The following is a 12,963-nucleotide window of genomic DNA, read 5'->3' as shown; positions in this document are numbered from 1 at the left end:
CCAGATTGTTCACCGGAGACAAAGCCCAACGTCAGTCCCCGTTCGAACTCAATTGATTGTCAGAACAAACAGCTCCAACCATGGAAACGACTGACTCTGAAACATAATGCGAGACAAATTCGTTGTTTCTTTCCTTTGCTCTCTCCTGGTGAAGCGGATTTGAATGGATCTCTTTGTGTATGTAAAGCTTCTAAGAGTGCTTGCTAGGCTTGTGTAGGGTTTAGTTAGGAGACGGTGTTTTGTGTCAAAATTATTCAGCTCGTGTATCCGCCTAGTCAGAGACACATGTAGAGACTGGAAAAGAAAAAAGAAATATTGGGAGCTTGGGCGTTCAAATAAATGGTTTTGTTTTCGGACTTTCGATGAGGATATAAAAATTGGACTCTACGAAGATCCTGACTTGGGGTTATTGCATTGCTTCAGTTGATGCTGGAAGCAACACTCCTTCACAAGTTTTCGGTTTGTCCTCTGCTGCGACTGCCTGGTTTCAGAATAAACTACCTATGGAGAGTATCTCTAAGAGAGATGTCCTCTTGGTTGTTTCCAGAATGTTGGGATCTAAAGGTCCATCTCCTACTGCTTTGTCCTGGTGAGTTGAAAGAGAACCACCAGCAGATAGAAGATACCCGTGATCACGTCAGAGAAAACAAAATTTATAGAAAAGATAGATAGCTTTGTCAGTAGAAGAAACAAGAGATTTTGTCTGCAATATCTTCTTCCTGCCCTCCGTCCTCTGACGCATGATAGACATACAACTTACAAGCCTACTACCTAGCTCATATCCACCCAGAAGATCGTTCCATATCGGTGTGTTCCAAGCTACAGATAGAGAATCATGTTCTGGTCAAATGCTGACCATGCTCAGTCAGAATGTCCGACCGCCCATCGAAGCGAGTGAGAGTCGTGTCTCCTCCTCCTACCAACAGGTCAGCGCGACAGGATGCTGTGTCTGAAGTTGCTGCACCTCCGGTGGCGGTTAACGCAGCGGCATTCGCGGAACTACCTCCGTACGAGCATTATTGCGATGAGTATCGTGACAATGGCCAGCAGCAGTTGGATGCCGTCGAGTATCCCACTCCTGAAGGAGCAAGGGGTTCACAAACTAGGAACGAGCCTCCAAGAGGGACCTTCGGTATCAGGTATCATGACCAGGATACAACGAATAGTGGTTCGAAACAGAAACACGGCTATGATGGAAGTCCTGGCTGGAGACAGCTGCCGCAGCCGCAACGGACGGATTATTACCAGCCTCGGAATCGCATGGACAGGGAACAGCTCGAGGCTGTTGTCTGGAGAGGCTACGAAGCTCCTCCGCAGACAGATTATTATTGTCATCTTGAGCCTAGAAATTATCCAGAACGGGAGCGTATGAGGGATATTACCCGGACGAGTTATGACCGCCATCGGCAGACTGATCAGTATCAGGCCGCGAATACCTACCAGGAAGCGGAGCAGATCGAGACGATTCCTCGCCATTGGCCGCCTCAGCCCGCGAGTTCCTATTATTATGAATCGGAGTACGCCGGGCCAGCAAGAGGAGGGCCAGTGCACGTAGCGGTGCAGCCGCGACGAGACCCTCTCCGGGAGGTTTACGTACCTCCAGATTATTATAATGCTCGCTTGACTGACCAGATCATGTGGGCTTCCGGGCGCATTGAGCAACTCTTGGAACATGGCTTGCCGCAACGAAGCGCAAGGCATCGAGGTTCACTGGTAACCAACGAGTATCCGGCGAATCAAAATTCCCCGTGGAGACACCAATGCCAACATGTGGCGGCGACGGCGTTGGACTGCAATGCGGAGCTAGAACGCAGACACGATGTGCAGGCAGTCGGTAGGTCTCATGTCATTTCTTGCGATAATTTTGATTTCTGAATTAGTATAGGAGATTTCCCTCGGACTAGAAACAATTCTAGCTCAACAGCTAGGAATCGCTCCAATTCCCTCAGGCAGAGAGAAGAACAACTCCAAAGAGACGGCCAGTTTTATCCACAGGGAAACATTGGTAAGTGTTTCTACTTTCCATACAGGTAACTTACTAATCGAAAGTCAGATCCTCGGCTTAGGGACCCATCAGAGATAGAGTTTGTCAATCTAGTGTCCGATGAGAGCGAATATGCGCCTGAAGAACATCGGTGTGCGCACGATGCGGATAGGGTCCAGGCCATGGGGACAGGACCAGCCATCCAAAATGCTCCTTCCCAAGCTGCCAATTACCCTAGTCGCCATCACTACTTACAATCCGATCGCGGGCATGACGGCGCAGCCAGGGGACAGAGGGCACCAGCGGATAACGCACGCGAGGTTGGCAACGTTCTCAGTAAAACCTTGGGGAATAAGGGAAAACAACCGGATTATGGTATTGCTGGCAATGACCAGCAGAACGGAGAAAATAGCGAAGACCATGCTCCCAAAGGTAATGATAACCAGAATCATAACAGGAACAATCATGACGATAATCACGACCCTGGGCACGATTCGCAGGACAACCAGGATCGGGATCCAAGGACAGGACGACCAACCTTCAAGTCCGGCCAAGTGGATGACAAGACCTTGTATGAATACTTCCCTAGCCGGGGTTATTTCCGACGCATGAGACCTTGGGCAGGCCTGAGGTTCGATATCAATCAGATTGACCGTGCTGAGTATGACCTGCTGCCAAAGTACCCACAGGGCGGAGGGCGCAAACCTGATGAACTCAAGCCACGGCCAAATCAGTTTAGTTCCTCAGTTGCACGACAGGCGAAAGCTGAAACATCTGGCGGAGCAGCGAAAGAACCAACAAAGGCTCCCGCGGCAAAAGAGGCCACTGCAACAGAGAATGCGGATGGTCAAGAAAATCCTCCCAAATCAGGCCCCAATCAAACTAATAAGCAAGAAGAACCGTCTGCACAAGCACCATCAAGAAGAAACCCAAGACGAGCAGTCCGAAAACGTTAGGACATTTCAGAACTGGAGACTAGAGATTGTTTCTGCAGCGGTCTGATTCCGCATGCCGCACTTTTTGTAGCTGTGATGTATTTGCAAGATAGAGCAGAAATCTATGTGAATCCATCAATCCAAGGAAATAAGATAGAACCTTACCGTAAACACCGAGACATGCCAGTTGATTCCATAGAAGCATAGGACTGATGCTGTTATACAAGCTCGACTTTGATTGGCTGCGCCAGAGCTTCGAACGGAACTGCCCAAACCCTTGCAAACAATGCAAACACGATACTTCAAAGAGCTCTATGAGGCTTTGTAGTCCAGGGCAATTTCACAAGTATCAGCTAGAAGCTGAATCCAAAAATTAACTGCCGTCTCAACGATGCAATGACGGCTATTTCGCGGATCGCGTGTGTTTAAAATATTTGACCGCGAGTTAGTTAAGCTAGGACGACTGGTAGAACATCATGTTCACATTCACGCCGCTACTCGGCGCGCAATCCGCGTCGTCCAAGGCGTCCCAGTCAATCCTCGAGCTGGATGGAGGAATCAAGATTCTCGTGGATGTCGGCTGGGATGAGACCTTTGACACGCTGGAACTTGCAGAGCTTGAGAAGTTCGTCACCTTCTGGCTCTCCTGTTTCGTGACTTCGGAAACTAATCGAGAAACACCTAGACACATCCCAACGCTGTCTCTGATTCTTCTCACTCATGCAACGCCCTCGCATCTCGGTGCCTTTGTGCACTGCTGTCGGACATTCCCTCTATTCACGCAGATTCCGGTCTATGCGACGAGCCCTGTGATCGCCCTCGGCCGAACCCTGCTGCAGGATATTTACGCCTCCACGCCGCTGGCAGCGACATTTATGCCAAAGGCGTCGTTATCGGAACAGAATGCATCGACATCGGCAGCAGCAGCCGCTGAGGAGGTGTCCGGTCTGTCTGGAAGCGAGAAGACAACCGTGGGAAATATCCTCCTCCAACCGCCCACCGCGGAGGAAATCGCTCGGTATTTCTCGTTGATTCACCCGCTTAAATACTCCCAGCCACATCAACCACAGGCATCTCCATTTTCGCCGCCATTGGAAGGACTTACTCTTACGGCGTATAATGCTGGGCATACCGTGGGAGGGACAATATGGCACATTCAGCATGGAATGGAGTCAATCGTTTACGCGGTGGACTGGAATCAAGCGCGAGAGAATGTCGTTGCCGGTGCAGCGTGGTTTGGCGGTTCGGGCGCTAGTGGGACAGAAGTCATCGAGCAGCTCCGTAAACCAACTGCATTGATTTGTAGCAGTAAGGGTGGCGATCAGTCTTCGCTCGCCGGCGGGCGGCAGAAGAGAGACGCACTACTACTTGACATGATTCGAAGCAGCGTGGCCAAGGGTGGGACCGTGTTGATTCCTACGGATACGAGCGCAAGGGTCTTGGAGTTGGTCTACGCGTTAGAACATGCATGGCGAGCTGCTCAGTCCTCTGATGAGGACGCGCTGAAAGGAGCGGAGATTTACCTGGCTGGGAGAAAGGCGCATACTACTATGAGGTTGGCAAGAAGCATGCTCGAGTGGATGGATGAAGGAATTATCAGGGAGTTCGAAGCTGCGGAGGGTGGCGATGGGGCGCAGGCCCGAAGCGACAACCAGGCTCAACCTGCGCAGGACAAGCAGCCTGGAAAGGTTGGCCCATTTACGCTGAAACACGTCAAGATCGTAGAGAGAAAAAAGAAGCTGGAGAAAATTCTGAACGATGGAAAGCCGAAAGTCATCCTCGCCTCGGACTCCTCGCTGGACTGGGGATATTCGAAAGATGCGCTTCGGAGCGTGGCGAATGATCCTCAGAATCTGATTCTCTTAACAGAGTCGTTCCCGTCCAAACATACCACGAGTGATCCGAAGGAGTCGGACAAGATGACTTTGGGAAGAATGATTTGGCAATGGTATGAGGAGCGACGGGATGGCGTAGCGACGGAGAAAGCCGGTGAGGAGACGATCGAGCAGGTACACTCCGGTGGCCGTGAGCTGCCGGTCGTTGATGTGGAACGAGCGCCCTTAGACTCGCACGAACAGCTGATCTATCAACAATACCTTGCAACACAACGGCAGCTTCAAAATACGTCCCAAGGACGAGGAGAGACGATCACAGACGCTGCAGCGGATGCTCTGGATGATGCAGCGAGTTCCACGTCTTCGGAGGATTCCGAGTCGGAACAGCAGGGAAGAGTGCTGAACTTTTCGACGTCGCTGGGTCATTCGAACCAGACCAAGCTAGGACTGCGCGACGAAGACTTAGGCGTCAACATATTACTCCGGCGGAAGAATGTCTTTGATTACGACGTCCGAGGCAAGAAAGGGCGGGAGCGCATGTTCCCATACATTGCGCCTCGCAAACGAGGCGATGAGTACGGAGAATTCATCCGCCCGGAAGAGTACCTGCGAGCGGAGGAACGAGAAGAGGACATAGAGCAGCGAAAACCTGACGCTCGTGGTGAGACCAAGCTTGGTCAGAAGCGACGCTGGGACGAGGTCGGATCCGGGCGACCGTCTGGAAGTGGGAAGCGGCAAGCGTTGGCCCGCGGCGGTAAGGACGGCACACAAGAGGATCTGAATCTTCCAGACGGGATGGCTGTGGATGGCGAGGAGGCGGCCTCTTCCGAGGACGAAGCGGACGAGCCAGGCTTCGAGGGCCCCGCCAAGGCTGTCTACAAACGGTCGAGCATCACGGTGAATGCACGCATTGCTCACGTTGACTTTACGGGGCTACACGACAAACGCAGTCTGGAAATGCTTATCCCATTGATCCAACCGCGGAAACTGATTCTGGTCGGAGGCATGGCCGAGGAAACAGCCAGTCTGGCAGCAGAATGCAGGAATCTGCTTGCGGGCAAGGACACGGATCGGTCGACAGCAGTTCACATTTTCACTCCGGTCAACGGCGAGACGGTGGATGCCAGCGTAGACACAAACGCCTGGGTTGTCAAGCTCAGCAACGACCTTGTGCGCCGGCTACAGTGGCAGCACGTGCGCAGCCTGGGCGTGGTCGCATTGACTGCGCAACTGACGCCGCCTCCGCCGGAAGAGCCTGCCGATGCCGAGCCGGGATCGGTCACGAAAAAGATCAAGTTGGACCAACAACAGCCACAACAGTCCGAAGAAGCCGAAGCTCGGGAGCCGGAGACCGACACCACTGCCGCTACCACCGCCACAACTACCGTTGCCAAACCCACCGACGCCAAGGCGGCACTCCCTGTGCTTGACGTGCTTCCTGCAAACAAGGCAGCAGGGACACGGTCACTCTCTAGACCACTGCACGTCGGCGACCTGCGTCTGGCCGACCTGCGCAAGCTGATGCAAGCGGCGGGCCACAAAGCAGAGTTCCGCGGAGAAGGTACGCTGCTGATTGACGACATCGTGGCGGTACGCAAGTCGAGCACGGGAGCTATCGAGGTCGAATCGATGGCGCAGGCTGTCAAGTCCAAAGGGCGAGGGATTGAGGGAAGCTTTGTGGCGGTTCGGAGAAGGGTGTACGAGGGATTGGCGGTGGTGGGGAGTTAAGGAGCAGTGTGATGTCTGATCGGCGTACATTTAGGGTGGGCCATATCGTTATGTAGATTACCCTGTATCATGTACTATGAATGCATCCTTCGATCTATTATTGTCGTACAAATATCCCAGGAAGAGAATGCATGTTGGTTCATCGTGAAGCTCTGCGCCGTAACATAGAACGGCACACACCAGATTCGCTGCCTGTGCCAGGTACCAACACTGACTGCAGAGTATGGATTCAGACCTACTCCGGTCAGAGAAAAGCAAGATGGCGAGCATCATGCATCCGCATAGAGCTGTGTTAGAGCAGGTGTTCACATATAAGTTCTGCGCCTCTGATTGCCAACAGTAGATACAAGATTAGGCTCGTCAGTCATGACCTGGCTCATTGTCGCTTCTCTGCAGACGCGTAAGTAATAGCCGTGATTTATGCAAAGGCCATAATTGACACACTCTCTAGCATCTTTCGAGCTTAAAAACAGAGGTAGTTTGAACAATGACCCAGGGAAACGTTCTCACCATCCCTCTATGGAATTGGAAATGATCATGGTACCATCGCGGCCATTGGTCGGCAGGTGACTACTCGGACAAAGAGAAAAGAATGGGCTACAATCAAGGTATTACTGCAGGCGAACATGCCTGATCAGAATGGTTTCTTCTCATCGAGGGTGGCTGCTGAGTCGAAAAACGGTAGCAACCCGGCTCCAACTAGCATAGGTTCTAGTACAAGGAATGGGGTATTTGGGTGGGATATACCATCCGCGACTTGGATTGAGGTTGTTTTTGGGCGTTGTCACCATTACCATCACTTTACTCTGGCACGTTATGAATGCGATTCAAGGGTGTAGGACCGAGCTTGGACCGGGCTATTTCGAGCACGACTATGAAAAAAGGCTGCCGCTGCGACGAATCCAGTGAGAGGATTTGGTTCGTGGAGTTGGTGTATCCGCCTAAGGATAAAGGGCGGGATGAACAAACACCGAGCATGGACAGTTGGTTCCAAGGCAGAGCATGGCGCGTTGATGGTTATTACCGTCATCACCACAATAGGAGGGAAAAAATCGAACTGAGTTGCCTGGCCGGCAACGGCATTGGTTGGGGAAACAGAGATAACAAGAATCCTGTTTGGTTGGCGAATACACCATGCGAGCGGCCGGGATCACTATCAAACTTGATGTGGTTGATGCTCCAGCGCTGGTTTGGAATTTGTCTGTTGTCGTTGGGTTTCTAGATTATCTAGTCAGTTCTCTGATTGATGTCCTCGGGTCGTCAATTAATCAATTCAATTCAATGTATGTAACAGGGGTATCTGTAATAAAACTCAAAGTGGTAGCGGTAGTCACTCAGTCCATGGAAATCCTTCTGCCTGGAAGCAATTTGAATCAAACTTCCCCCTCGCTTCGCTGAGATCGCAGCCGTAAATTCTCCGGAGACCACTCCCCAACGAATCGATCGCCCCGAACTGGATCCCGAAGAGAAACATTGTGGATTTTGATCCATTCGAGCACATTCGACTTCCGCACAATGACCGTGTCATCACCATCAAGTGCCTCGGCCATATCACTGCCAGACACGGAAGCGCGCTTGCGCTTCCTGTTTGTCGCTGCCGTGTTCGGCTCCACCACCCCCATGCTCTTGAGGGCTGTGATTACATCTTCGGCCAACATTCCCGTTGCTAGACCAATGTCCCGCACGGTCATCTGCTGCTCTTCAGGCCGGTGTTTCTTTGCTGCCTTGGGATCCGTAGGTTCCACCGATGTCCCCGGCCTCTGGCCATGCAGCAGGTAGCGCGCGACACGTTCCTCCCAGAAACGGGTGTAGCTGCGGCGTCCCATATCACTCAGCGGCTTCTCGGGGCCTCCAATCACCCCCCCTTGGCACTCCCAGCCGCTGAGTTTGTAGCTCACACCCATCAGTAATTTCCCCAGCTGTTTGTGTTGATACGGCGGGAAGATGAGGATGCAGGCTAGATTGTTCGCATCCCAAGAGAGCTTTTCCTTGGAAAAGTACCCCAGTACATGGAGGTCCCCCGGAGCTTGCGGATCCGTGAATGTCAAGATGTAATATAAAAACGACGTCACGTCAAAGAAGACCGATTTATGGTCGAGAAAGAGTTTGGAAAAGAGCGATAGGTTTTGAGCATACAATTTTTGGCTCTCGCCGTCCACCTCCCATACAACATATCCGCCATGCTCATAGACTTTGGTACCACCAGGAGGAGCAGACTTGAAACCGCATCCTCTCACATGGGTGCTGTAGTCCCTAGCTTCACATGTATACCGAAAACACCACTGGCACACATACAGCTCATCCGTGTCCTTGCTGACCAATTCTTCGGGGTAGATGGAGGGATACCACGTCTGAAAACGCAGGTTGCCTAACACAACGTGTTTTACCCCGCGATCGGTGGGCTGTTTGCTGGTAGCCTTGGACCGTTCGGTGCGCGCCATGAGACCGGTTGCAGCAATGTGCAACAGGATGGCACCAAGGAGCTCGTTCAGTGCTTGTGTCGACGACAGTCGGTGGCCATCTGCATGTACTGGTAGATAGGCTTAGTACGGAGGGATGTTCATGGAGGTTTGCGGCTGGCGCAGGTATAACCGATGGGTGATAATGTCCGAGTCCTTCCGGGAGGTGTTTTGACCATTAACCCATCAGATGAGAGAACAATAGAGGCATTTCGCCCCTTTGATATGAACAATCTATGAAGACTCTGTAGTTCTCTCCTTACGTTTCGTAACTTTCGTTTTCGCCCCCGTAATTTTCGTTTTTCACATTGCCTGGCTGAGTCAGCAACGATTTCGTGGCGATGTATACTAACCATATTAGGAATAGCGTTGATTATCGTCGCAGCCTGCGGGGGACTCTCATTCGGAGACAGCCTCAATCAATACCTTCTGCCTGGAGGTAAAGAATACGAGTAGGCCTAGCCTCATATACGAGACACCTTCGAGAAACAGAAGGCCTTATCCTCTTCATCTTCATCATTAGCTTTATTGTTCGATAATGACCTAAGCTGAATCGAGCCGAGTGTGCATTCATTATCATCAACGCTCCAGCTCCTGTTTTCCAGGAGGCTCATTGATACAGCTCCATCAATATCTCGAATATACCTATCTACCTTGAGATCATCATTGTATCGTTAAGCTGCACATTAATCGCACCCATCCAAAGTCGCCATCGTACTGTCAGCGTGACTGAGGTCGCACGGCCATCACTTCTGTCCTGTCTCCGATTCATCAAGGTGCTATTGCAATGTTGAAGCCATTCCAAATCAGAAACTTCCACACCTACGCGACTGAGGACAATCTGTACGACACTTCGACCGACAGTGTCGCGTCGGAACATCGAAGTGACGCAGATGTGTCAGGACCTCAGAATCGGCATGGAACAGTCATCATCTCAGGTCCAGAATATGACGAGATAGCTACGAATCATCCTCGTGCTAGATTGACATATTTGGACGATGACGACGGCGATATCGTCACTGTAAGTGACTAAAATGTCTCTTGTCAGCTAAAGAATGGCGCTGATTATATACCACAGGTCGGATCGGCTCTCGAACTTGCCCAGCGTCTGGATGAGGATGTCGCTGCGGCACCAGCATCGTTCCAGGAACGCGCGGATTCTCAGGAATCGCCAACTCCAATGCATATTTTTGACATCCGCCGGTCGAACTCAGTGACAGAACTATGGAAAAGCTACGTTCGTAGAACTGCTTCTATCCTACCGCCGGCCGTCCCCGGACAAGAAAGGCCCGCGGAAGATAAGGGAAAGGAACCATTGAGAAACAATGATTTGCAAGCGCCGGAAACAGAAAATGCGTACACACGCTGGGTGAAGGCCTGTAACCCTCCTCAGCTGTCGAAGAACACGCCACCGTCTAGTCAGGACAACGTCGAATCGGGACGACCGGCCGAGTCAGAGAAGCCGCAGGGCATCTCTCGATCTACGTCCTTCCTCACAGATTTGGGCAGAAAACAGGTTAGTGAGATCTGCATACTACCCGTGGTAAAATGATACTGACCATCACAGGCCGAAGCTGCCGGAAATCGGATACGTTCGGCCAAAAACATATTGCCAAGGATTTCAGGAAGTGGCGGAACCCCAGCATATGAGTTCCCAAAGGAGAATCCATGGGCAAGTCTCAAGGTGCCACCGAAGGCGCCTTGGGGTGCCCCGCAATCTGGCGATGGAGATGACAATAAAGTAAGAACATGCCACACAGAGTCTTTGCAATTCCGTCACTAATTTGCGCGACAGGAGAAAGGAAAGGCTAAATCGGATGATCCATCAACTTCCAAGCAAACAGCCAATGCGACTGGCCAGGACACTGTCGAGTCGCAAGCGAACAGTGCGCCTGCACCGTCCACGGATTCGCAGCAAGCGGCAAGCACAGAGCAGCGGTCACTTCTGGATGAGTTCGAGAAAGAGCTAGCCAAGATAGTGGCATCCACTGGTGAATCTACATCCCAAGAGTCTACCGATGCACCTCGCTCGGAGAATTCAACTAGTTCGACAAGAGCAGGCACGGGCTCGCGTCCTCGGCCTGTGGATGCCGTCACCCAAATTTTACAACATTTGGCAACAGGAATCGAGGCCCTTGGCGCAGAACTGAGAACAAAGATTCCTGAGCTCGAACGTCAGTTGCATTCCGCACGAAACTCGATTCATGAGGATATTGGCTCCAGATTGCAGTCAGTGTTATCAATGATGGATGGTCATTTCAGAAATTTGAACTCTGTCGTGCAGAATGCATCAGTTGCAACGGAGCGAGTAGCCGAAAGTCTCCGCCAGGCGGATCTCCGTACTACCGAGCAACTTGTTGAGCGATTGGGAAGAGTGGCCGGTGAGCTTGGAGAATTGGGTCACACAATCCTCACAGCCATTCAATCCGAATTGAACCGACGAAGATCGAGGACTGGAGACCGTGGACAGGAAACCTCAGAAGAATCCGAGACACGTCCTAGTGCCTCGACTTCGCGTGAGCAGGATCAACCAAATCAGGGCACACAATCAGAAGCAACTGGGCGGCCCGAGCAGTCGCGCCCGACTCGCGCTGGTTGCCAGCATCCATCAACTACGACCGATAGTCCTTCTCATCAACAACCATCAGGTCCTAGACCTATCTTCGCACGTCCTCCACCGCCGCCACCACGGCCTCGACGACGGACAGCCACTAATCCTCCAACAGCCAGTTCTCAAAATAGCTCTGAAGGAGCAGGGCTAAACAGCAGAGCTGGGTCCAACATTCAGCAGGATGCTTCTCGATCGTCTGAAAGTGGCGATATGACCCTGTTTATCGGTAACGTCGGCTTCAATGTGACAGAAAAGGTCCTTGAAAATGTTTTTGCTTCCAAGGGATTCTTGGCAAAGGTCATTTTGCCCACAGTCTCCTCAACCGGGAACCACGCTGGCTTTGGATACGCTAAGTTCCCGTCGGAGCATGCCGCCAGAGCTGCTCTGCAAGCTCTTCAGGGAGCCATTGTTGATGGCCACTCAATCAACTTGGAGTTTAGCGACAACTCGGTGATCGAATCCCTTCCGGAGCCCCAGCCGGTGTGTTTTGGAGAAAGCTCCAATGCCAGCTCCCCAAATGGACCAAGCAAGGAATCAGGAATCGCTGTCAGATCTCAGAGCGCCTATCCGTCGGCTCCGACTGGAACTAGCTCTGGGCACGACTTGCTGCAGGATAGCGCGGTCGAAAGTGCTAGGTTTACTGCGCGCTATCCGTCCCTGCAGCCAAGTCCCAGAAATCAAACTGACCAAAACATTTCTGAACGGCAGACGACACTGGGACCAAACGTGGAGATGGCCCGCTTCCCTCCGGTGTCGCAGCTCGACGCACATGTCGTTGTAGGCCAGTCTCGCTTCTCTAATCGATCGGGACCGCCGCCAGCTCATCATAACGAACCGGCAATGCCTTCTGGGTCACAAAGCCAGGTCTCTCAACACCCCCCACCTCAAAATAATGGGCCTTCCCTCGCTCGTCCACAGTCATTTTACAGCAGGCACCACCCAAGCACGCCATCCTTGCATCAACATCACCACTTGGACCATTCGCAGCGCTCCTTGAGGCGAAGTGCTACCACTATTGATACGCTGCGGCGGCAGCGACACGAACACCGTCGTCCTAGTCGGCGACCCAGTTTCCACGATTTGGCGATTCCCGGAAGTTTCCCCACCGGCGAGGCTGCCTCTGCCTCTGGCAATACTTCGAATTTCGACCGGGATCTGGAAGTCGCGATCAAGAGAAGCATCATCGACAGCTGCGTTGACACGATGGTGGCCCTTGGCTATGCTGAAGGCCTTGATGGCGGCCGTCAGAGGTTGGCTGTCTATGCGGAGGCCGCGGAGGGCAAGGTATACAAAGCGATCGACATGTTGGAGGAAGAGAAAAAAGCGTATCAGCAGCGAAATGAGGGGTCTAACTAAGGAGGGATTCGAAAATTGGATTGCATTTTTCGTGCCGCACTGACGATGTGGCCCT

The 12,963-nt window shown here is 52.1% G+C and overlaps 4 protein-coding genes across 4 annotated transcripts; 3 read left to right on the top strand and 1 right to left on the bottom strand.

Moving 5' to 3' along the window:
• Positions 1-870: 870 nt before the first annotated feature.
• On the top strand, positions 871-2,940 carry VTN49DRAFT_6485 (uncharacterized protein; the record flags this gene model as incomplete). The annotated part of the gene is made up of 3 exons (XM_069414649.1): positions 871-1,834; positions 1,886-2,005; positions 2,054-2,940. 3 exons carry the CDS (start codon positions 871-873, stop codon positions 2,938-2,940), a joined length of 1,971 nt encoding a protein of 656 aa, XP_069265874.1.
• A 455-nt stretch (positions 2,941-3,395) lies between these two features.
• On the top strand, positions 3,396-6,482 carry VTN49DRAFT_6484 (uncharacterized protein; the record flags this gene model as incomplete). Its single annotated transcript, XM_069414648.1, has 2 exons — positions 3,396-3,544; positions 3,605-6,482. The coding sequence occupies 2 exons, from the start codon at positions 3,396-3,398 to the stop codon at positions 6,480-6,482; spliced, it is 3,027 nt and encodes a 1,008-aa protein (XP_069265873.1).
• A 1,373-nt stretch (positions 6,483-7,855) lies between these two features.
• On the bottom strand, positions 7,856-8,923 carry VTN49DRAFT_6483 (uncharacterized protein; the record flags this gene model as incomplete). The annotated part of the gene is made up of 1 exon (XM_069414647.1): positions 7,856-8,923. One exon carries the CDS (start codon positions 8,921-8,923, stop codon positions 7,856-7,858), a length of 1,068 nt encoding a protein of 355 aa, XP_069265872.1.
• Positions 8,924-9,728: 805 nt separating this feature from the next.
• Positions 9,729-12,908, top strand: VTN49DRAFT_6482 (uncharacterized protein; the record flags this gene model as incomplete). Its single annotated transcript, XM_069414646.1, has 4 exons — positions 9,729-9,962; positions 10,020-10,457; positions 10,509-10,682; positions 10,737-12,908. 4 exons carry the CDS (start codon positions 9,729-9,731, stop codon positions 12,906-12,908), a joined length of 3,018 nt encoding a protein of 1,005 aa, XP_069265871.1.
• Positions 12,909-12,963: the final 55 nt, after the last annotated feature.

This window comes from Thermomyces lanuginosus (genome assembly GCF_041956635.1).
Source record: "Thermomyces lanuginosus strain ATCC 200065 unplaced genomic scaffold VTN49scaffold_40, whole genome shotgun sequence".
In the NCBI taxonomy this organism is placed as follows: Eukaryota; Fungi; Ascomycota; class Eurotiomycetes; order Eurotiales; family Trichocomaceae; genus Thermomyces; species Thermomyces lanuginosus.
This window is presented reverse-complemented; position numbering and strand designations above follow the sequence as displayed.